Below are 23,395 nucleotides of genomic sequence, written 5' to 3'. Positions count from 1 at the left end.
TGGTATTTAGCCTGCAGCTCACTCCTGGCCCTCGCCTCCAGCAAATGCAGGAGTGTTTATACCCAGGGATGCTTCTTGCTTTTCTGTTACCACGTAGCCAGGTATCACATGAAGCCACACCTTGGTCTTTCAAGCCTTTCTGCTTCTTATTCTCCTTTTATTGTCTCCTCTTCCGTCCTTGTCCAAGTGTGTCCCCTCCCTGTCACTGTTCCATGGCCCACCCACTTCCAAAATGTTATAAAACACACATTTGCTCATCCTTGAACTTCAGTGCATCCCAGCATGGCCTCCTCTAAACTCAGAGCCTTTTGCTGGATGTGGCATCTGTGTTATTGTGTGGCACACTGGCCAGCAGCCCGTCTTCTTCCTGGCTGCATAGTATTCCACATGGAGGGTCCCAATATGTTCTTGGCCCCAGTTGACAGGGATTTCTGTTTTTAAATTTTTATTGAAGTATAGTTGACTTACAATGTTGTGCCAATCTCTGCTTATAGCTAATGACCCAGTTACACACAGAAAACAGTCTTTTTATTGAATATTCTTTTCCATTATGGTTTATCACAGGATACTGAGTATAGTCTCCTGTGCTATATCAGTAGGGCCTTGTTTATCCATTCTGTATGTAACAGTTTGTATCTGCTAATCCCGCACTTCCACCCCCTCGCTTCCACCTCCCTCTCCCTGCTGACAACCACAGGTTTGTTCTCTGCGTCTGTGAGTTTGTTTCTACTCTGCAGATAGGGTCATTTGTGCCACGTTTTAGATTCCACGTATAAATGATGCCATATGGTATTTGTCTTTCTCGTTTTTAGTTACTTCACTTAGTATGGTAATGTCTAGTTTCCCCCATGTTGCTGCAAGAGGCATTATTTGATTCTTTTTTTGTAGCTGAGTAGTAGTCCATGGTATATATGTACCACGTCTTTATCCAGTCATCTGTCAGGGGATATTTAGACTGTTTCCATTTCTTAGCTATTGTGCATAGTGCTGCTTTGAATATAGGGATGCATGTACCTTTGTGAATTGTAGTTTTGTCTGGGTATGTGCCCAGCAGTGGGATTGCTGGATGGTATGGTAATTCCATTTTTCATTTTCTGAGGAACCTCCACACTGTTTACCGTAGTGACTGAACCAATGTCCATTCCCATCAACAGTGCGGAAGGGTTTCCTTTTCTCCACAGCGTTTCCAGTATTTGTTGTTTGTGGACTTTTTAATGGTGGTCATTCTGACAGGTGTGAGGAGGTACCTCATTATAGTTTTGATTTGCATTTCTGTCACAGTTGCTGATGTTGAGCATCTTTTCATGTGCCTATTGGCCATCTGTACGTCTTCTTTGGAGAAATATCTATTAATGTGTTCTGCTCATTTTTCAACTGGGCTGTTTGTTTTTTGTTGTTGAGTTGTATGAGCTGTCAGTGTATTTTGGAAATTAAACCCTTGTCTGTTACATCATTTGCAAATATTTTCTCCCATTCTGTAGGTTGTCTTTTTTCTTTTTTTTTTTGTGGTTTCCTTTGCTGTACAAAAGCTCGTAACTTTGACTAGTTCCCATTTGTTTATTTTTATTTCTATTGCTTTGGAAGACTGAACTAAGAAAACACTGGTACGATTTATGTCAGAGAATGTTTTAGACAGGGCTTTTCTTGAACACAGACTCCTGAGTCCTCCCAAGACCCATATCCTGGCCAGAAATGCATGATGGGATCTCCTCAAGGGGTGGCTTTGTGCCCACCCTTCCCCATAAATGTTTGCTTCTATCTGTAAGAAAAGCTAGCCACTCCCCTGGTCCCCAGGGGCTGGGTTTGGGTCTCTTGCTTCCTTCCATCCTGTATGCAGCACCCACAGGAGGAAGCAGTGGGTGCGTGAGGTGCCAGAGAGAGCCCTGGTACAACCAGGGAGCCGCCTTCCGGCCCCTCAGCGGCCCCCCTCACCGGCCCCTGCCACCTGCTCCCTGGCCACTCCTGGGCTGACGACAGCTAGGTGCCCTGTGTTCCCAGGATCCCCATTCTCAGTGGCTGAATGCCCCCTTTCTCTCCCTCCTCCATCACTTTTCACTGTCCCCCACTACTCCTGCCTGGCAGCCTTGCCCTCCTCCTTGGGTCCCTCCCTCCTGCCCTTCTGCCTCTCAAGTGGCCGCCAAGCGGACAAGCAAGTCCTCTCTGGCCTCCTTCCCTCGCTGGGGGACTGGCTGCCATTCAGGACATACTGGGGAGTGTGGTTGCTAAGAGCAGGGAGCCCCATCACAGGGGAGACGACCCCTCCTTTTACTTCCCCGCATCCTGGGACCTAAACTTTGCCTCTGCTGTCCTGAAAATGCGCCACCATGGTCAGCTGACCTGATCTTCTTTCTCACCGCCCTTCTGACCCTACCAGTTAGCTGCATTACTGGTCAGCAACATGTCAGCTGGGTCTCTGTCTCCATCATTAGACCCCAAAGCCTGGATGGAAACTCTTCCCATCCTCCCACCTCCATGGGCATCAGCCCCAAATGGACATGCAGATCCTGCCTGCTTCTTGTCCTTTTCCTTATCTTTGAGCCTCACTTTTCCCCTCTACCCAAGAGGGTTAAGAGTGGTCCTGCCTCCTGGGCTTGTTGGGAATCAAACGGACTAATGTATGGCACAGACTCCCTGGACATTCGGTGGTATTAAGCAAGAGGGGTTTAGAGTCAGTGAACTCAGAAGATGAGATTTGCCAACCCTGCAGGTTTGGAGGGCAAAGGTGAGGGGGGAACCAGGAAGGCTTCCTGGAGGAGGGAGGGTGTCCTACTTGCGACCCATATGAGGTGGATTCTGACACACCCCCTCACCTTCTTCATGCAGGGGGCTGGCTGCACGGCACTCGTGGTGGCTGTGGTGGCCCGGAAGCTGGAGCTCACCAAGGCAGAGAAGCACGTGCACAACTTCATGATGGACACTCAGCTCACCAAGCGGGTAAGGACACCAGCCCCATCACAGCCATTTCACCTCCTGGTCCTCAAGGCTGACTCTCCCCGCCTTGCTTCCGCATGTGTGCCCGTGGGTCACACCATGCTGCCTGTGTATGCCCAGAGTGCCCTGAGCTGCACCGCCATGTAAACACCGTTGAGCTGTGCACAGAGTCGTGGCTATGGCCACAGGTGTCCACTTCCGTGCTCAGTCACAGCCCAGCCAAAGGCCACTCAATGAGAGGCAGGCAGCCAGGTGCAACTTATAAGCTGTATAAGAGACCCACCTCAGCAGGTGGGTCTGTCTGTGCCTATTTGCTCACATATAAAGTGAGAGAGATTCAACCGTGTGTAGATTCACCGAGGTAACATTAGCAAGACGTATAGAAAGGGTCTGGCCTGTGGTGAGTGATATTAGGCACCCATGCATGCACACACACACACACAGAGTACAGATGTGGCTGGGTAAACATGGTCCTGCCTTACAGTCCCAGGACCCCAGAGGGATACTTCCATTCCAGTTTCTGGGAGTTTCTGGAAGTTTCCAGAAGTTTCCAGAGCCTTCCATAGTTTTGTGCCTACTCGGGGCTTCCCAGGTGGCTCAGTGGTAAAGAATCCACCTGCCAATGCAGTAGATGTAGGTTTGATCCCTGGGTTGGGAAGATCCCCTGGAGGAGGAAATGGCAACCCACTGCAATATTCTTGCCTGAAAAATCCCATGGGCAGAGGAGCCTGGCGGGCTAGACTCTATGGGGTCACAAAGAGTTGGACATGACTGAGCAGCAGCAGCAAGGATCTGTTCTTTCTTTGGCCTCAGGTAAAAAACGCCGCTGCTAACGTTCTCAGGGAGACGTGGCTCATCTACAAACACACCAGGCTGGTGAAAAAGCCAGACCAGGCCCGGGTTCGGAAACACCAGCGTAAGTTCCTCCAAGCCATCCATCAGTAAGTCCAGCACCTTCCCATCGCGTTTCTGTGTCCACCTGGCACAGAGGCAGCCCTGGCTCGGGGGAGGAGGCTGCAGACGAGGCCAGACGGCTCGTCGTGGCTACATACATCATGACCATTCCCGTTTGGGGGGGTCAGTTGGTTGGGGCCTACGGCTTCTGTGCTGGGTGGGATAGTGGGACCAGCACTTTTGCAGGACAGTCACCTCTGATAAATCATGCAGACCACCCAACATAAGTGGCAGGAAGCATATTTTATTCTCTGGAATAGCCAAAATGTGTTTCCCCTTGGACACGAAAGCAGTTTCCCCTTCTTGCTTTGGCTTCCAGGAAGCTCAGAATTAAATCTGTGGCCTGATTTGTATGATGTGGGGTAATCAGAGATTACTAAATTTCCTCCGTTGTCCCTTTTTCCTGAGAATTATTTAATCAAGTAGTTCTCATGTTGGCTGCTCATTGGAGTCACCTAGGGAGTGCTTTTTAAAATCCCATGGGCCATACCAAATGCCAGTTACAGTAGAGTCTGGGATACAGCCTGAGCTCAAGTTTAAGTTCCTCAGGTGAATCCAGTGTTCAGCCGGAGTTGGCAGACTTTTTCTGTAAAGGACCAGATATTAATTATTTCAGGCTTGGTGAGCCAAAATGTCTCTGTTGAAACTACTCAGCTCTGCTGTTGTAGCAGGAAGGCAGCAAGGTGAATGGGTGTAACTATGCTCCGATAAAACTTTGTTTTCTAAAACAATCAGCTGCCCAGAATTTGGCCTATAAACCATAATATGCCAGTCACTGTCCACAAGAAATATTATGTGAGTAACATTCATAGTTTAAAATTGTCTAGCACCCACATTTTTAAGAGGTGAAAAATAAATGAAATTAATTTGAATATATTTATTCAACCTAATATGTAAAAATCATTATCACTTACTAATATGTGACTAATATAAAAATCATTAATATTTTAGAAAGTTTTTGATACTAAATCTTTGCAGTCTGATGGGTATTTTACACTTACAACCTGTTTTTATTCAGACGAGTCACATTTCAGTATTCACTAGCTACATATAGGAGGTATGGGACAGTGTGCAGTCTAGAATTTAAACAGGTCCAAATTCTATGGGATCCGGCACTCAACAATAAATTAGAGTTGAGTCACATAGTTCCTGATTTAAAATTTTCAAGCATCTTAAGGCACTTTTCAAAATGAGCCTATGCATTCCCAGCTCTTACATTCTGGAAAACCTCATTCACAATTGGGCTTCCCTAGGACAATCAGATGGATTCTTACCCTAAGAACTCCTCAACCAGACTCAGGGGCTGATGAATCAGAGAGTGAGGAAAACAATGTTAGGGTCTGAACTAGTGCAGCAGGAAGGCGATCAAGCCAGCCATAAGGAACAGAGATGGGAGGCAACACTGCCAACCCCTGTGTGAGCAGGAGAGTCGGGCAGCTTGCTGTGGGGAGATTCCAGGGTGTGGCTAGTGTGGTCAGCTACTGGGGCACCGCAGGGTAGCAGAGTGTGGCCGTAGAAGACCAGGCCATGAGCGAGGAAGCTCAGCTAGCTAACTTTAATTTTTTAAATCCTGTTTACTCATTTTGCCTCTTTTTAAAGAATAGCTTTATTAAAGTGTAATCAACATTCAGTCAACTGCAGCTATTTAGAGTGCACAGTTTGATAAGTATTAACATATGTGTACACCCATGAAACTATCACCACACTCAAGATAATGAACAGATTCATTGCCCTAAAAGTCTTCTTGAGCCCCATCACCCTTGTCTTTTAACTAGACTTTAGCCCATTAACATTTATTGTGTTTACTGCGCCATCCTTGTTTTTTTAGCTAGAGTTTAATCCATTTACATTTATTGTTACGATTGAATTAATTTCTCATGATAACAATCTCTACTTCACAAGACTGTGGGGAGGTTTAAATGGAGTGATATGCAAAAATGCCTGGCATAGTTCATGGCACAGAGCAAGTATTCAGTTACATATGGTACCCCCAACCTCTGCTTCCAGTATCACCTAGGAAGCAGGGAAAGAAATCGGTACCCCACTTACTTGGCATCACTGTGCCCAGGTGTTTGTCCTGTTTGCTCACAAGACCCTACAGCCCTCCTTGCTGACCCTTCAAAGGTTGTTTACTGACCACAGGGTCCCAGTCTGGTCTCTGCCACCTAACTGTGGGGCCTGAGCAAGTGACTATGCTACCTCAAGCTTCATTTTTCTTATCTGTAAAGTGGAAACAGTGGTGACAGCCCTCTTCTCCAGGAATGGAGTATGGATCAAACACAGTTGGGGTGACCAGATGACTTGCCTGCGCCTGTCTACCACGTAGTATTTTCTGAAAATGGGAAGCGGTGTTGTTGTTGACACCCTCGATATGTTCATTTGGTTATCCCACAAGAATTTCCTCCACCAGCTGGTGTGCCAGGCTTGGGGGGCACAGACCTGTCTCTGCTCTGGACCTTGCTCTAAGGGATATCCCTGAAAGTTCTCTGGGAGAAGTTGGAGGGTAGGAATTGAGGACAGATAGGTCAGTGGAGAAGACACCTGCTTTGTGAGTTACCTGTGTTCTTTTGCTCTGGGGCAGGACTATCTCACCTTCAGGTCCCCCTGTACCCCCCTCAAATAGTGGCCTTATAAGAACAGCTGATGAAATCAAGAACATTTGGACTAGGGCCTGAAAGATGGATGGGGTTTGGGTAGGAACCACGAGGTGGGCATGCACACCAAGGAGTGTGCCCAGTTTGGACAAAGGTGGGCAGTGGGAATGAGCACAGGGCCCAGCAGACAAGAGGTGCCGCCTGCAGGCATGAGGGAGCCATGGCGCCTTCTGAGCTGGAGAGCCCCCACGGCGGGAGTGTGGTATGAGCAGCCGGTGGAAAGGGCGAAGTGGTCTCAGAGGGGACAGACTGGGGATATAGCATAGTGTACACGTTTCCCAGGGCTCCTTTAACAAAGTACCACAAGCTGGGTGGTTTCAAACAGAATTTGTGATCGCACCTCTGGAGGCCAGAAGTCCACAGTCAAGGTGTTGGCAGGACCATTCTCCCCCTGAGGACATTAGGGGAATGTCTGTCGCGGGCATCTCTCCTAGCTGTTGGCAGCCCCAGCGCTCCTTGGCTCGTAGAAGCATTGCTCCAATCCTCCGTCTTCATATGCTCTCCCTGTGTCTTCACATCATTCTCCCTCCCTGTGTGCGTGTCCAAATTTCCCCCCTTTATAAGGATACCAGTGTACCAGTTATCTTAACCTGATTAAATCTGTAGAGACTCCATTTCCAAACAGTCACATTGTGAGGTGCTGGAGGTTAGGACTTCAGCATGTCATTTGTGGGGACACCATTCAACCTGCAACAGGAAGGTTCCAGAGATGCCAAGAATGACTTCCCCATGGCAGGCATGTCCATGGCTCCTTAGCAAGCCTCTGTTTCGTCTCCAGGGCACCCCCAGACTTCAGTGTTGGGGTGGCCTGTATCTGCCTCCACCTCTCCAGACCGAGAAGTGGGTCCTCCCCGGGTTACTGACAACACCCAGGATGGGTGGGACCCAGGGGTCCTCTCTAAGCATCTGTCACATGTTGGATGTGCCGGGGCCTGCCTGAAATGGTCTCCCTGGGCTGGCTTAGCTGCAGAAGGGGCGGAGAGAAGGGGTGAGGACAAACCCCATGCCCGCACAGGGAGCCGTCCCTAGGCCCAAGGTCCCAGAGGCTGAGTGGCAGTGCAGCTTCAAGTCCTGGTAGGAGGCTAGTAGGCACCGGCTTTGCCCCCTCTGAGCCTCGGTTTCCCCCTCAGGAAATGTGTGGGCACAGTTTTCTGGACTAAATGCCATCTCCAGGGCCGGGAGCTTGGTACAGGCTGGCATACAGTGTGACTGCAGGGCTGAAGGCAGCTGCATATGCTGGGAGGGCCCTGTTGGAGAGAGGAAGCAGAGAGACGATGCATCCCTGAGGGTGGGTACCACCCCCTCAGAGGCTGGACCTCTTCCAAGAGCAAGGGCCCTGGGGTGGTGCACATGGGAGTGGGCCGGGCTGGGTACAGGCCGCCCAGCTGTGCTGAGATTAAAATTGCCTTGTGGTTTCTCTCTGCTCCGCCGGGTCCCACCAGAGCGCAGAAGTAAGTCTCTTCCCTGGGGCTTAGTGCATGTCTGCTGAACCATCCCCCAGGCCCTGCTGCCCTCTGCATGCCAGGAGGGGACGGGCTGCAAGGGGACCTCCGCTTGCCCCTCATCCCCCAACTGCATACCCCACAAGGTGACTCTGGGTGGGGTGAGTTGCATGGGAGACCCCTGACCCCGCTGCAGCCTCAGCACAACCCCACCTGCCCACCTGTCCCCCAGGCTCCGGAGTGTGAAGATTGAGCAAGGGAAGCTGAATGACCAGACCAACACACTCGCAGACCTGGCCAAGGTGAGGAGGGCAGGGCAAGGTGGGGCAGCTCCGGGGGCCAGAGGGGGTTGGTTGGGCCTTCAGGGGAGGAGGAGAAATGTTAATTGCTCAGTCATGTCTGACTCTTCTGTGACCCCATGGACTGTAGCCTGCCAGGCTCCTCTGTCCATAGAATTCTCCAGGCAAGAATACTGGAGTGGGTTGCCATGCCCTTCTCCAGGGGATCTTCCCAACCTAGGGATCCAACCTGGGTCTCCTGCATTGCAGGACGATTCTTTACTGTCCGAGCCACCGGAGAAGCCTGATAAAGGAGGAGGAGGGGGAGGGGGACAGGGAGGAGGAGCGGGGTGTTCAGTAAAGAACCAGGCCCAGCTCCTGCCAGGGAGGCAGGAACAGTGCTGGTGCCCATGGTACAGGCCAGGGGTGCAGGGCAGGAAGCAGCCACTGTGAACATGAGCCCTGCCTGCAAGGGTCCACTGTGACCGGAGGCTCCAGTTGTTAGAGAGATGCCAGAGATCTACATCTGTGTGTAAAATCTTTACTTTGGAATGTTGGCGGCTATTTTACACTTTTAACTAATAACTCTAATAAGAATATGTAATTAGTGGGCTGAATTGGTGAAGTGGTACTTTCATATTTAGAAACGTCAGCTACATACAGGCTCTAAAGTTTAAGAGAAAAACAAATTTCTTTTGCTATGAATATACATTCTAATTATAGACTTCCCAAGCGGCTCAGTGGTAAAAGAATCCACCTGCCAATGTAGAAGACACAGGTTTAATCCCTGGGTCGGGAAGATCCCCCAAAGAAGGAAATGGATACCCACTCCAGCATTCTTGCCTGGAGAATCCCATGGACAGAGGTGCCTGGCGGACTATAGGCCATGCAGTCGCAAAGAGTCAGACATGACTTGGTGACTAAATAAGCAAGAGAGCAGAGCCTCAGGAGAAAGCTTATTTGTATAGCAATTAATATCTTTGAGGAGATTAAAGTTAATTGCCAGAGCTCTGTAAGATCAGTTTGTGTTAGAAATGAATCTGTTTGTTAGTTCTAACGTCAGGTCCCGTCCGATTTCTTGCTTTGTGTTCATCCATTAAAAGATATGTCAACTGACTCAACTTCAGTTGGGCAAGCTCTTAGAATATTTGTCACAGTCTTCTCAACTCCCGGGGTTCCCTGGCAGCTCAGAGGTTAAAGCGTCTGCCTGGAATTCAGTTGGGCAAGCTCTTAGAATATTTGTCACAGTCTTCTCAACTCCCGGGGTTCCCTGGCAGCTCAGAGGTTAAAGCGTCTGCCTGGAATTCAGTTGGGCAAGCTCTTAGAATATTTGTCACAGTCTTCTCAACTCCCGGGGTTCCCTGGCAGCTCAGAGGTTAAAGCGTCTGCCTGGAATTCAGTTGGGCAAGCTCTTAGAATATTTGTCACAGTCTTCTCAACTCCTGGGGTTCCCTGGCAGCTCAGAGGTTAAAGCGTCTGCCTGGAATTCAGGAGACCTGGGTTTGATCCCTGGGTTGGGAAGATCCCCTGGAGAAGGAAATGGCAACCCACTCCAGTACTCTTGCCTGGAGAATCCCATGGAGGGAGGAGCCTGGTAGGCTACAGTCCATGGGGTCATAAAGAGTCGGACACCACTGAGCGACTTCACTTTCACTTTCCCAGCCCCCATCTGCCCTTTCACAAATAGTTCACATGTGAACTTTGCTAATTGACTCCATCTCCTAATCAATTAATAGATCTGAGCCTAATTTAATCTTATCCTTAGGAAATGTGAAGTCCTCTTCTATTTTACTAGTCATACTCATCACATTTTGGACTCACTCTCTTCATCATTAGCAAGAGAATGCAATTTAAGGGAGTTCCCTAGTAGCCTAGTGGTTAGGATTCTAGGCTTTCACTGCTGTAGCCCCAAATTCAATCCCTGGTCAGAGAACTGAGATCACGCAAGCCATGCAGTATGGCCAAAATAAAAAAAGAATGCAATTTAATTTAATACTAATCTACATGAACTTAATTTGGAAGGGAATGTTCTAGAAGCCTGAAGAAATAATTCAGTTGGTAGTAGAAAGAGCATAATCCTAAGAACGTGTAGAAGTCCTTGGCCAATTAATTTGATGCAAATGAGATAACAGCTCCAAATATATATATTAAATGCCTTTGAAAAACTCAGGTATATTATAGTCTGGATTATCCATTATCACACTTACTTCATGAGTATAGATGATTAAAATGTGAATTGCTAACAGTTATTTAAACCTGTAATTACAGCAGTATGCTCCTCTCAAAATACATTTAAGGAAGGTTTCTTTGAAGTAAGTCTTTCACTGGATTGGATGATATGGTTTCTAATTTTTTAAAAAAATTTAACAAGGTTAAAATGTTTTCCAGTATTAAGTTTTAATGCTTTCCAAGGTTGCTGATTTAATTTGTATCTCTCCAACGAAAACAAAATATATGTTCTAATAAAAACTTAAACCTCAGAGAGGGCCAAAAAGAACCATCCAGCCGCTGTTTGTTCAGTTGCTCAGTCGTGTCCAACTCTTTGTGACTCCACGGACTGCAGCCTGCCAGCCTCCTCTGTCCACAGAATTCTCCAGGCAAGAATATCTGAATGGGTTGCCATTTCCTTCTCCAATCCAAGGGCTGGATGCTTCCAGATGTTACTCCCTGGCCTTGGGAACTGTGTGGTCCCTTGAGGCAGGCTGGGATGAGGCTTTGTGGCCCTAGGAGGGCCCCAGAGGCATTTGTTCACCCTGGGATGGGATTTGCTTACCAGTAACAGGAAAGGGTGGAAGGAATGGCCCAGGTAAAGATTCAGGGCTGAGAGGCTGTGGGTATGGTGCGGAAAGAAGGAGCTGTGGTGTGGATGACCAATCTCCCTCCCACAGAGCCAGAGCATGGAGAGGGAGGGTGGGGTGACAGAAGCCTGAGGCCCAGAATGGGTGGTGAGCTGCGGACCAACCCCGGAGGGCGGGTGGGTAGCCGGGCAGGAGGGTCTAGTCTGCAGGGAGCTGGGCTGAGAATGGAACCACGGTCTAGCGCCACCTGGTGGCTACAGCAACATCTGCACCAAGGGCTGTCCGTGTGTGTCCCACCTCCCCCTACAATTCCCCGGCTCATCTATCTGGACACCCCTGCTTGCTGGGTTGTGAGAAGCAGTCGAGGTGGCAGGGACACCCCACCACTTGCTGTAACAGTGGCTGTTGTGGCGGTCGTGTCCCCTGGTCTGTGATGGAGTCGGATCCTTGGCGCGGTCACCTCTCCCCAAGACCCCCATCCCCCCCTCCCCAGTCTAATGTGGGAAGCGGGGGACAGTTTACAACCTAGCCTCCTCCCCCTCGACCGTGTTCCCAGCCTGGAACAACGTCAGTCCAGAATCACCCAAGACCACCCTCTGATTTTATGCACCATGTGGCTAGTTCATCCCCTCAGAGCAACTCTGGTCACACCCACTGGGCCCCAGGACCCCCCTTGACCTTCCCCTGGACTGCTGGGCCCGAGCCTGGCATTCAAGACCTGTGTCTCGCCTCACCTGCTCTCCTGCCACTCCCTGGGGTCCACCCAAGAGACCTTGGGCTGGGCTGGTAGTGCACTTACAGTTGTCCCTCACGTAGGTCCAGTTAGTGGGTCACCGCCCAGCCGGGGCTGCCCTGCCGTCTCTCTGTGCCCATCCCTCCCTCTCTCTCACCTGGTTTCTCCTCTCTCTCCCGCCTCTCTGTTCGGCAGACCCAGAATGTCATGTACGACCTCATGTCCGAGCTGCACGCCCAGCACGAGGAGCTTGAGGCCCGCCTGGCTGCCCTTGAAAGCCGCCTGGATGCGTTGGGCACCTCCCTGCAGGCCCTGCCTGGCCTCATCACCCAAGCCATACGCCCACCCCCACCCGCCCTGCCTCCCTGGCCCGGCTCCGGCCCCCTAGACCAGGTGGCTCGGAGTCCCCCACACTGGTGGCCACCCGTGGCCCCTTCAGACTGTGGGTGACAGCCCTGCCTGCCACCGGACCCCTCAATTTTGGCCATCGTGTGGCCGCCACTTCCACGCCATCCAAGAAGCCCTGTACAGTGGCGCCTCTTGGAGTGCAAGGAGCCGAAGCTGAGTTGGGCTGAGTGGACTGGGGCCCGAACCACTGCACCCCACCCAGACTGTTCAGGCAGAGAGTAGGGCCAGATGGCAGGGGAGGGCAGGTCTGCTTCCTCCCTGATTGGAGCTGGGGGAGCTTGGAGCTTCCTCTGGTCCCCTGATTCCCGTGGTACGCCCCTCCCCGACCCTCGGCTCTCTCCAGGCCCCGGGTGGGTGTGGGGCAGCCAGGAGAGGGGTCCTTGCCAGTTCCAAATAAAGCAGGACCCGCCCACTTGCTGCCTGTTGTGTGTGGCTGGTGGACACTCGTATCATAACATGGGAAGTGGATACCAGGGCCCTGGGGATTCCAGACCGGATGTGGGGGTCAAGGTGAGCCCATCCCATCCTAGCCTAGTGGTCTCCCAGGCCTGAACTCCACACCTCCCTGAGGACACCTGGTACCAAGAAAGGGACCCTGCAGAGAGCAGGGCCCAGCCCTGGCCCGCAGGGGAAGTGGATAGTCAGGACGTCCCTCCAGCTCGCTTTGCCAGAGCACCTTGTAGGGGCCAGGCTCCAGTGGGACTCTAAGTCACGGTCCAGAGGGGGAAGTGACATGAGTGAGGAGGGCCATTCCATTTTTGATGAATGTGGATTGAGCACCTGCTGTATACAGACAGTATAATGACGAGTCTTCACCAGAACCTGACCAGGGTAGGATGGGGAGACACAGAGAAGTGAAACCATCTGTCTGGGGCTACGGAGTGAAGAGGGATGAGCCAGGATTTACATTCAGGGGTCCACAGGCCAAGGGGAAGAATGGACTCGGTGGAGGTCACTCCATGGGGAGGGGACTACTGTGATCCTGGGCTTAGAGAGGCCTCTCTGGGGCAGAATGGAGGGGAAGGTCTCAGACAAGTAGAATCAGAAAGGTCCTTCCAGGCCTTGGGCTCAGAGTCCTGGAGTCAGGTGCGGAGGCAGGCTCTTGGCAGATGCTGGGCCCTGTGGAGAGGGAGGCTACTCTGGATCCAGCTGAGAGCCCAGGCTCTGGCAGCCTCTGATAAAGCCGTGGGCCACCTGCCTGGGGGTGATAGGTGGGACACAAGAACAAGAAGGACCCGGGGAGGTGTCGGTGGGCTGAGGTAAGATGTGGGTTCGAGTCCCGAGTCAGCCACCGCTGGGTGCCTCTGGGCAGCGACTGCCTCTCTGAGGGGCCTCAGTTTCCTCTTCTGTGAGATCAGGTGCTGAAAACAGCACGGGGCTCACCCTTGGGGACACCCAGTCTGATGGAGAAGGCACAACAGAGAACACACAGCAGTCACAAACACATTGGCCAGAGCCACAAAGAATTAAGTCCAGAGCATGTCTCCGAGGAGGTGACATTTGGACATGGAGACCTGGAGAAGGGCGTTCCTAGCAGCAACCGCCAGCGCAAAGGCCAAGAAGCAAGACCCGAGCTTGGTGTGTTTGGGGAACAACCAGATGATGGCAGGAAGGCCGGGGAGGAGGCTGGGGCCGCGCCGGGTCCAAAGGTGCCGGGCAGGGGACGAATGAGTCCACTAGACAGATCCCGGGTGGTGGCCTCCGCTCCGCGCCAGCCACATCCGCCCCCGCCCGCCTCTGACTCAACAGCGCCTACCCTGCAAAAACAGGACCCGCCCCGCCCTGGGGGGTAGCAAAGTCAAACGCGCGGACACGCGGGCGGCACGTCCCCGGAGGCCCGAGCGCGTCACGAGGGCGGACACGGAGGACCAGGAAGTCAGCCAACCGCGCGCCGGCCCGGGGCCGGCGGCGTCCACACAAGTTCGCAGAAGCAGGAGAAAGCTCGGGAGGGGCGTCCGGCGCGGCGAAGACCAGCACTGAGACCAGAGAGGTCGGCAGACGCTGCCCAGCAGCGCGCCGGGCGGAGCCGCTCCGGGACACCATCCCCGCCGTGCGCCCTGGCCACCGCCATGCGCCCGGGGGGCGTGCGCAGCTTCGCGCTGGAGCTGGCGCGGGGCCCGGGCGACGCGTACCGCGGCGGGGAGCGCCTGTGCGGCCGGGTGCTGCTGGAGGTGGCGGCGCCGCTGCGGGTGCTAGCGCTCGAGGTGGCGGCGCGCGGCGGGGCGGTCACGCACTGGCTCGAGGGCCGAAGCGTGGGTGTCAACGCCGTCTCCAGCGACTACGCGGCCGCCGAGACGTACCTGCGACGGCGGCAGCTGCTGCTCCGAGGTGAGCCGCTCATGTCCCCCACCCCCGAGCCAGAATCCCTGCCACCGACCCCTCTTCTCAGGTCTGGGCGCCCCTTTCCAAGCTCTTTAGAGGCCGTGTGGGCTGGCAACCCTTCTCAAGAGGGGGATTGTCTTACCCGGACACTAGGAGTCCCTTGACCTAGAGGATATGCGGTGGAGACATCCCCCCCAACCCCACCCGCCCCGCCCCATATGGAGTCTGAGGGTGTTAGCAATCGCTTGCCCTCCCGATTCAGCAGTGAGGAATCAAAGGGATCAGGACAAAGTTTTGGGTGAAGTGGAAAAGTATAGTTTTACTGTTTTGCCAGGCAAAGGGAGACACACCTGGCTTCTGCCTTGAAAAACGATGTCTCCACCCCAGAAAACTAGATGAGGGGTTTTATAATAGTGGCTCAACATTGGGGGTCTTTGATAACATTAAGGTGTGAGCAGGGCTTGCAGGCCCTTAATCTCATCTCAGGTGGTTGGTCTTCTAATCTTTGTGAGCATCTCTGTTCCCTGTAATCTTGTCTCAGGGGGTTTCTTGGCTTTTCTCTTGATTAACAACTGTTCAAACCCACCCTATGAAACTCAGGAAAGGTTATGGGGGCTGGAGTCAAGAAATGGGGTCAGAAAGGCCTCTGTGCCTGGGAGCCCCACAGGACCCCCTCGGTTTCAGGGGACCCCTTGGTGGAGCTAGGAGATCCTCCTCTCTAAACTCCAGGATGTCTCATTAGCCCCAGGCCTGGGGGCTCTGATTCCCAAAGAAGGCCCGTGTCTCACCCCCGGCCAGTGCCCTTTACCAACGTTTACATGAAGGGTTGTTTGCTGGATTGGAGATTTTGGTGGTGTTTGCAGGTAAGGGGGTGGGAATGCATCCGAGGCAGGGAGAAGACTTGGGGTAGGGTCAGATCAAATTAGGAGTCCTGGACATGTCCCTGCTTGCTCTGAACCTCGGTCCTCCTCCCTTAGGCCATACAGCCAGTTGAGAGCAGAAGTAGGGGAGGCAGGGACAGAAAGAGTAAGTCTGTGCTCTAGCACCTGCTGTGTGGCTGAAGAGGATGTTGGCCTCTCTGGGCTGTTGGCTACTTCTTCAGGGAAGGCAGACCTCACTATACCCATCTGCAAGATGGGTAGAAACAGGATGCAGCTTTCAAATCTGGCTCCCTGCCACAGCACCCTTACTTCCGGCCCTGCACACACTAGATGCTTTGCCTACAGACTTATTACTTTGTCCAAACTGCCGCCAGGTGTGGGAGGCTCTCACGCTGTGCAAACCAAAGCATAGCTGGCATGGAATGAGGCAATAAGGGGCCCTGTAAGCACTTCCCTTTCCTTGAGACTCAGGGAAATCGGAGCTGGTCTCACCCTCCAGCCCTCCTACTCCCACTCAATGGTGGCTTCCTTAAGATACTGGAGGAGTGAAGCAGAGTTGCTGTGTGACTTCTGGTGAGTCCCTGCTCCTCTCTGGGTCTCTGGGGGAACCCATCTGTGAAATGGACTGAGGACACTGGCTCAGAATGAACCTTCCCAGGATTACCCTGGCAGTCCAGTGGTTAAAACTCTTGAGCTTCCATCGCAGGGGGTGTGGGTTCAATACCTGGTACCTGGTCAAGAAACTAAGATCCCACAAGTCTTGTGTGACCAAAAAGAAAGTATGAGCCATCCCATGCCCCCAAGGTCACTCTATTCCCTGCCTTCTCCTGGGCCTGTGGCCTCCTGTCTTCTTTCTAGACTTCACTTGGCCCTGGGAGAAGGTCGAGTGCCTTATTTCAGCCCCAGAGCCCTCCACCAGGCTGATCACTGAGTAGACAGCCTCTACCCTTCTCTACCGGTTTGCACTGACTGGTTGTGTTGGTTATGGCCGCCTCCCACTGGGGGTGTCCTGGCCTCAGCGGGGTTCCAGCCAGGCTGAGCCAGACTCAGAAGGGATGGCCAAGGTAAAGGGTTTTAGGACTTCCTAAAGGAAATCAGCCCTGAATATTCATTGGAAGGACTGATGCTGAAGCTGAAGCTCCGATACTCTGGCCACTTTATGGGAAAAGCCAACTCATTGGAAAAGACCCTGATGCTGGAAAAGGTTGAGGGCAGGAGGATGGTTTCATGACATGAGTTTGAGCAAACTCTGGGAAATGGTGAAGGACAGGGAAGCCTGGTGTCTGCAGTTCTGCTGTGGCTGCTAAGTCGCTTCAGTCGTGTCCGACTCTGTGCGACCCCAGAGATGGCAGCCCACCAGGCTCCCCCGTCCCTGGGATTCTCCAGGCAAGAACACTGGAGTGGGTTGCCATTTCCTTCTCCAGTGCATGAAAGTGAAAAGTGAAAGTGAAGTCGCTCAGTCGTGTCCGACTCTTAGCGACCCCATGGACTGCAGCCTACCAGGCTCCTCCATCCATGGGATTTTCCAGGCAAGAGTACTGGAGTGGGGTGCCATCGCCTTCTCCTGCAGTTCACGGGGTGGCAAAAAGTTGGATACGACTTAGGGACTCAACAAGGTAGGGAGTGGGTTCAAGCAGCAATGTATGACGCTGCCACCAGAGGGCGCAGGCACTTCGCAGATCGCGTACTTCCAAGCTTCCGACTTGGAAACCCTACTTAAGGTTCCTCTCTCTGTGTAAACAGGTCCAGAGAGTGGTTACCGTCCCGGCGATTCCATGAGCTCCCCCGGTACTTGGCTCTGTCTGTGAGGGGAAGAGCTGGGTCAAAAGAGCAAACAGAAGTTTGCGGAGGCGGGGAGGGTGGGTAATGGGGGTGGAGAGGGCAGGTGCTGAAAGTTTGGAAAGGAACGTGGGGCAAAAGCGCTGAGGCGCCGCTGAGTGGCAGTGTGTCAGGGGCGGGTGGATGAGTCGGGAGAGAGGCTCTGGGAGGGGTCGAGTAGGGCTACACCGCGATTCATGCACAACTCTCTGAGGTCGGGGCTGATTTTGTTCTGGCTCTACAAACTGGAACTCAGGCTCCGAGATGTCATTAGACCAGGTCACCCAGCTAAGCGGGTTTCAAATCATAGGTAGGGGCAGCAGGCGCCCAGTGTTGGGAGGCCCCGACCACTTCTTCCTCCTTCCCCCATTGCACGGGGTGGGGGGTGGGGGGGCCGAGCTGAGGCCCGAGGTAGGTAGTCCTAGACTCTCAGGGACCTGGCCGTTTCCTCCAGCCCCGGCTGGACATGCATCGAGTCACGTCTGCAAGTGGCGGACGGTAGATGATTAACCCGACGGCAGAACGCTCTTGCTAGGTGACCTGGCCTCGGTTTTTCCTGTTCACCCCTGCAGTCTGAGAGATACTTGTTCCGTGCCGCGATGCTTGTCTCATCCCAGGGTCCAAGAGGGTAGAAGGCCGCCAGCCGCAAGCCGGGGCTTTTGTTATTTTGCTCCAAGCCTGGGCAAGACCACGCCTCTTGCCGCGCCATTGGCGTATTCCCCTCCGGGGGCGGGACCTGCGTCTCGCCCCGCCCCTCCCGCCGTATAAATGCGGCGCCGGCGCAGGCCGTGAAGAGTCTCTGGCCCGACCTTGGAGTGCGCCTGCGCGCGCCTGGTGGGCTCCTGTCCTGAGGCTGCAGCCCTAGAGCCGCCGTGCCGCGGGTTCGAAGCCAGGGGCCGCTCGCCGCGAGTTCGTATCCCCGCGGCGATGCTGTTCGACAAGGTGAAGGCATTCGTAGTGCTGCTGGATGGTGCTAGCGCGGGCTCTGAGCCCGTGTTCAGCGGCGGCCAGGCGGTGGCCGGCCGAGTGCTTCTGGAGCTAGCGGGCCCGGCGCGAGTGAGCTCCCTGAAGCTGCGCGCGCGGGGTCGCGCCCATGTGCACTGGACCGAGTCTCGCAGCGCGGGCTCGAGCACGGCGTATACGCAGAGCTACAGCGAGCGCGTGGAGGTTGTGAGCCACCGTGCCACGCTACTCGCGCCAGGTACCAGCCGGGGGACCCTTGCACTGCGCTTGCTGTGTGCTCCGGGAGCCCCTTCGCAGCCACTGAGCCGCCCCCTCTTACTCCTACCTGCAGGCACTGGAGAGACCACAACGCTGCCTCCTGGGCGTCATGAATTCCCATTCAGCTTCCAGCTGCCACCGTAAGTCGAGTGGGGTGCAGGATTGTGGGGGAGCCTCTAAGTGTCCCTAAGTCTGCAGCCCCTTCCAGGTTTGGGACTCCACTGCTCGGTATATGGGGGCCACTGAGACCCAAGATTGTCTCCCTGGGAGGCCCCCTAGAGTGTCTCCTGTCTCTCATCCCCCAAAGCCTTTGGGGATCTCCCACCTGGGTGTCTCTGGGTCTTACCTTCCGTCCATCCCCAGGACGCTAGTGACTTCCTTTGAAGGCAAACACGGCAGTGTCAGATACTGCATCAAAGCCACCCTCCACCGGCCCTGGGTCCCTGCCCGTCGGACAAGGAAGGTGTTTACTGTTATTGAGCCTGTGGATATCAACACACCGGCTCTGCTGGTGAGTGGCTGCCCTTGGTGGGTTGGGGGCGTCGCAGGCAGGGTCCTGGCTCCATGGTGATTGGCTCCTCGCTCCTCCCTTCACAAAGTGGGGGTCATAGCTGAGCCCTGGCAGGGAGGGAGGCAGGCATGGGAATGCCGGTGGAGCTAGGTGCAAGAACCAGCTGCGCCAGTTTGCTTGGTGGCTCCGAGTGAGTGTCTCATCCTCTCTGAGCCTCCCACACGTCCCTTGTCTGTGAAAGGGGGCGCAGTCAGGGCTTACAATAGTAATGGCTTACTGAGCACTCGTTAACACACTAAGTGCCTGGCTTGTTCACTTGTTTATAGCTTAATGAGATGGGTCACGTTCCTGGATCCATTTTGCAAACAGACTGTTAGAAACCAGGATGCTTGGCCCTGCCTCAAATCTTCCTTCAGCTGAGGGTGGTTTAGAAGCTCCACAGGGTCTGTGGTTGGTACAATGGGACCCGTTTCACATCCTTTTCCTTCCCCGCCACCCCCGACCAGGCCCCTCAAGCCGGAGCTCGGGAAAAGATCGCCCGATCCTGGTACAGTAACCGTGGCCTTGTCTCCCTCTCAGCCAAGATCGACCGCAAGGGCTACACACCAGGTAACAGGTGGGAGGGCCTGGATTGGGAAGAAGGCCAGTGTCAGGGTTGCAGGTGGGGAAACTGAGGCCCTGCGGTTCCACCTAACAGGTGAAGTGATCCCTGTCTTCGCTGAGATCGACAATGGCTCCACACGCCCCGTGCTGCCTCGGGCAGCCGTGGTCCAGACCCAGACCTTCATGGCGCGAGGTGCCCGAAAACAGAAGCGAGCTGTGGTGGCTAGCCTCTCGGGGGAGCCTGTGGGCCCCGGGCGGCGGGCGCTGTGGCAGGGCCGGGCTCTGCGGATCCCTCCCGTGGGTCCTTCTATCCTGCACTGTCGTGTGCTGCACGTGGACTATGCCCTCAAGGTAGAGTATCCTCAGAGGCTGGGGTGGTTGCATTTGCTGTGTCCCTGATGCTGGGAAAGATGGAGGGCAGGAGGAAAAGAGGGAGACAGAGGATGAGATGGTTGGATGACGTCACTGACTCAATGGACATGAGCTTGAGCAAACTCAGGGAGATGGTGAAGGACTGGGAAGCCTGGCCTGCTACAGTCCATGGGGTCATGGAGTTGGACACAACTTAGTTACCGAACAGCAACAACAACCAGCCTGGGGTCCCCTTCCCTCCTTGAGGCTAGAGCCGGGACCTCTGGGCCTCCTCCTGTAAGGAGGAGCACGTGGCCAAGGCTGCCCGCGTGACTGGTCTTCTGAATTGCGGTACTTCCCTCCAGGTCTGCGTGGACATCCCGGGCTCATCCAAGCTGCTCTTGGAGCTCCCACTGGTCATCGGCACCATCCCTCTGCACCCTTTCGGCAGCCGCTCATCCAGTGTGGGCAGCCATGCCAGCTTCCTGATGGACTGGGGGCTGGGGATCCTGCCAGAGCGGCCTGAAGGTGAACTTTCCCTCCTGCTGTGGGTGGGCATGGGTGGGAGAGAGGCGAGGGCCTGGCTGACTCTCTTCCCTTCCAGCTTCGCTTGCTGCCCCCATCTGTAGAAGTGCTCTGGAACGATCATGTTGGCAACCTGAGTCCCCCCCAGGAATCCCAATCCAGGGGCACACAGCCCAGTAGCCCCAGAACTGGCACACGCCAGCTCCACCTGGCCATTGCCCCCGATGCTGGGGCTCCCATCCTCCTCTACCAGCCTCACCCACCCTGTCTCTCAATTCCAGCCCCTCCCGAGTACTCCGAGGTGGTGCCTGACGAGGAGGTGGCAGCCATGGAGCAGAGCCTCTTGCCACTACTACAGGACTCTGACATGAGCATGGAAGGCCCCTTCTTTGCCTACATCCAGGAGTTCCGCTACCGCCCACCGCCCCTGTACTCCGAGGTGAGCTTGGGGATTCACTAAGCCCCTGTGCCTCTCCAAGGCCCTGGGAGCCAAGAGGAGGGGAAGGAACCACAGGTGAATCTTCAGTAATGGTAGAACTCCTAGGGGCTTCCCTGGTGGTCCAGGGAGGAATCCACCTTCCAAGACAGGGTTCGATCCCTGGTCGGGCCAGTAGGATCCCACATACTATGAGGCAGTCAAGCCCATGCGCCCCAACTACTAAGTCCTCGAGCCTCAACTTGAGAGCCCGAGTGCTGTAAACTACAGAGCCCACACGCTCTGAAGCCTGCACCATCACCACTAGAGAGAAGCCTGTGTGCAGCGATTAAGACCCGATGCAGTCAAAACTAAATTTCTTCTATTTTAAAGTGATAAGAGCATCTTCTACGTCCTGTTCAGGGCCTGAATCCACTTTGCATCTCAGTCTGTTCCTAAGTGTTGCTCCCTAACCTAGGGTGGGAGTGGAGATCCAGGGGGATGGGGTGGGGGCGTTTCTGAGCCTCCAGGGCCTCCTGAGACTTGACGGGATCATTTCTGGCAGGAGGATCCAAACCCACCGTCGGAGGCCCGGAGGCCACGCTGCATGACCTGCTGAGTGTCGAGTGGAAACTTCAAAGGATACGGTGTTTACACATGCTTCCAGCCACCACGGACATGAGCAAGGAGCGGCTAGATGAAGAACAGACTCCGGGCTGACTACACTGAAGTTGGGGAAACTGAGTCTCAGAACAAAACAGGGCCGTTCCAACATCACACAGAGGAAGAGCCAGTCTGGAGTCTTGACACATCTGGACTGGTCCTCATAAGGTACCAGATACCCACAGTAGGATCTGAGAAACCATTCAACCTGTCTGCGTCGGCCTGTGTTCCCTCATTAGCCTCCAGACTGGGAGCGACAGAACCAGACATAAATACTTCCAGACCCACAGGACCAGAGGAAAGGACCCCGAGCTGGGAGAGTCCAAAGACGGAGTGGAGAAGGCTTCCTGGGGAAAGGGCATTTTAGCTAAGGCTTTGGTGTATGAACAAGAGCTTGGTAGGCAGGCAAGCAAGAGGAAAAGTCGAAGAAGGTCAGAGCTGACTGATGTTTGGAGACCGTCCCCTTCATCTTTGGAGTGGGGCTCAGAGAGCATCTTTGGCATATGGGCTCAGTCGAGGCCATAGTGCAAGGTCCGGGAGGCGAGAGGGCCCAGGAACGAGGCATTCAGGAAAGCAGGTCATCAGGGCCATATGGGGCTGAAGGGTGGCAGGTGCAGCGACTCCAGCCTTAAAACCTTTGAAAACCAGAGACTCCTATCCCAGGCTGGAGCGCCTGGGTGCCTCCACACACTCCAGCACATGAGCACTGCCTGGGTACTGCATGGCCTGAAAAACACAGGTTCAAAGGCAGACAGACAAGACCGGCTACATAACTTGCAGAATGAAGCCGTGGGGCCACTTGTTCAAGAATTAAGAATTTCAAGACAGGGACAGCAGAGCATTAACCCAGGCTGTGGGGACAGAAGTCAGCCTGGGGTGACAGAGTAGGGCCACAGTTTGCTTCTGAACACCCCCTGTGTCCCAGAGGGACACAACATGATGGGCAGCTGGACAAGCCTCCAAGTGCAGAGACCCGGCCGAGGCAGGGCCCCTGCCTGGGACTCCACATTTCGGATAAGCCTTAAATTGTTCTCTTTTGTACATTTTTTAAAAAATAAAAGTCACAGAGGAAAAGCTTGGGCTTAGTGGTTTATCGCCCCCAGGTGCTGAGAAAGTTGAGTGGCCTTGACCACCATCTTGGGTCTGGATCAGATGAAATTCCAGGCTAAGGAGGGTTGAGGGGCCCATTGACCAGAAGGTGAAGCTGAGATTCAAGGACAGAGGGAGACTGACACCACATCTCTCCCTTAGTGTGGTTGCAAGGCTGGGAGCAGAGCTGGCGGAGGCCTCATCTGTCTCCTCAGAGTGGAGCCGAGCAGGTGGGAGGGAGGCCAGAGGCAGGAGGATCCTGCCTGTCTGCGGAGTCTGGGCTGTTTCTGCTTTTGTTGTCATTGTTTAGTCACTCAGTCTTGTCTGACTCTTTGCAACCCCATGGACTGTAGCCTGCCAGGCTCCTCTCTGTCCATGGGATTTCCCAGGCAAGCATACTGGAGTGGGTTGCCATTTCCTTCTCCAAGGGATCTTCCTGACCCAGGGATTGAACCCACTTTTACTGAGATTCAATTCATTTGCCATTTGTAAGTGTGCTTAGCATTTAGGACCTTTCCAATATTGTGCCACCATCACCTGTAATTCCCAATTATGCTCATCAGCCCCAAAGGAGACCCTGTCCCCATGAGCCGTCACTCCCCATTCCCCCAAAGGAGACCCTGTCCCGACGAGCCGTCACTCCCCATTCCTCCTCCCTTAGCCCCAGGCAACCACTCATCTGCTTCCTTTGGTCTCCGAATTTGCCTGTTCTGGACATTTCATGTAGATGAGCTCATTGAATATGTGGCCTTTTGTGTCTGGCTTCTTTCACTCAGCATGGAGTTCAGCCACTTTTGT

The 23,395-nt window shown here is 54.0% G+C and overlaps 2 protein-coding genes across 9 annotated transcripts in view; both read left to right on the top strand.

Annotated features, from left to right (window-relative positions):
- KCNN1 (potassium calcium-activated channel subfamily N member 1) overlaps positions 1 to 12,610 on the top strand; it is a 38,645-nt gene extending 26,035 nt beyond the window's left edge. For 2 of the 6 annotated variants that reach the window (XM_086408438.1, XM_086408436.1), the window contains exons 6-10: positions 2,824 to 2,934; positions 3,745 to 3,847; positions 7,670 to 7,827; positions 8,214 to 8,283; positions 11,986 to 12,610. In XM_086408438.1, the coding sequence (XP_086264564.1) occupies positions 2,824 to 2,934; positions 3,745 to 3,847; positions 7,670 to 7,827; positions 8,214 to 8,234 (393 nt within the window). In that variant the 3' untranslated portion in view covers positions 8,235 to 8,283; positions 11,986 to 12,610. Of the gene's footprint in view, positions 1 to 2,823; positions 2,935 to 3,744; positions 3,873 to 7,669; positions 7,828 to 8,213; positions 8,284 to 11,985 lie in introns of all 6 variants that reach the window. The other 4 variants (XR_015166481.1, XR_015166480.1, XM_086408437.1 and 1 more) reach the window with 2 other exon arrangements.
- A 1,444-nt stretch (positions 12,611 to 14,054) lies between these two features.
- On the top strand, positions 14,055 to 22,582 carry ARRDC2 (arrestin domain containing 2). 3 transcript variants are annotated; one of them, XM_086408441.1, is made up of 9 exons: positions 14,120 to 14,533; positions 18,137 to 18,420; positions 18,514 to 18,580; positions 18,804 to 18,951; positions 19,458 to 19,560; positions 19,649 to 19,905; positions 20,271 to 20,433; positions 20,712 to 20,869; positions 21,411 to 22,576. In XM_086408441.1, exons 1-9 carry the CDS (start codon positions 14,268 to 14,270, stop codon positions 21,462 to 21,464), a joined length of 1,500 nt encoding a protein of 499 aa, XP_086264567.1. In that variant the 5' UTR covers positions 14,120 to 14,267; the 3' UTR covers positions 21,465 to 22,576. The 3 variants fall into 3 exon arrangements, with proteins under 3 accessions (XP_086264566.1, XP_086264567.1, XP_086264565.1); XM_086408440.1 differs by lacking the exon at positions 18,137 to 18,420 and having other exon boundaries at positions 14,055 to 14,526; positions 21,411 to 22,582; XM_086408439.1 differs by lacking the exon at positions 14,120 to 14,533 and having other exon boundaries at positions 18,013 to 18,420; positions 21,411 to 22,582.
- Positions 22,583 to 23,395: the final 813 nt, after the last annotated feature.

The sequence above is a fragment of the Bos grunniens genome, chromosome 7 (genome assembly GCF_055505025.1).
Source record: "Bos grunniens cultivar Pamir isolate PY7600 chromosome 7, Bosgru_T2T1.0, whole genome shotgun sequence".
Taxonomy (NCBI): domain Eukaryota; kingdom Metazoa; phylum Chordata; class Mammalia; order Artiodactyla; family Bovidae; genus Bos; species Bos grunniens.
This window is presented reverse-complemented; position numbering and strand designations above follow the sequence as displayed.

Excerpts from the sequence above, each read along its gene's own strand:
- ARRDC2 (XM_086408441.1), top strand. The coding sequence starts at position 14,268 with ATGCGCCCGGGGGGCGTGCGCAGCTTCGCGCTGGAGCTGGCGCGGGGC. Across the intron at positions 14,534-18,136 it reads CTGCTGCTCCGAGGTGAGCC|CCCCGCGGCGATGCTGTTCG; the intron begins GCTCATGTCCCC and ends GCGAGTTCGTAT. Across the intron at positions 18,421-18,513 it reads TGCCACGCTACTCGCGCCAG|GCACTGGAGAGACCACAACG; the intron begins GTACCAGCCGGG and ends TCCTACCTGCAG.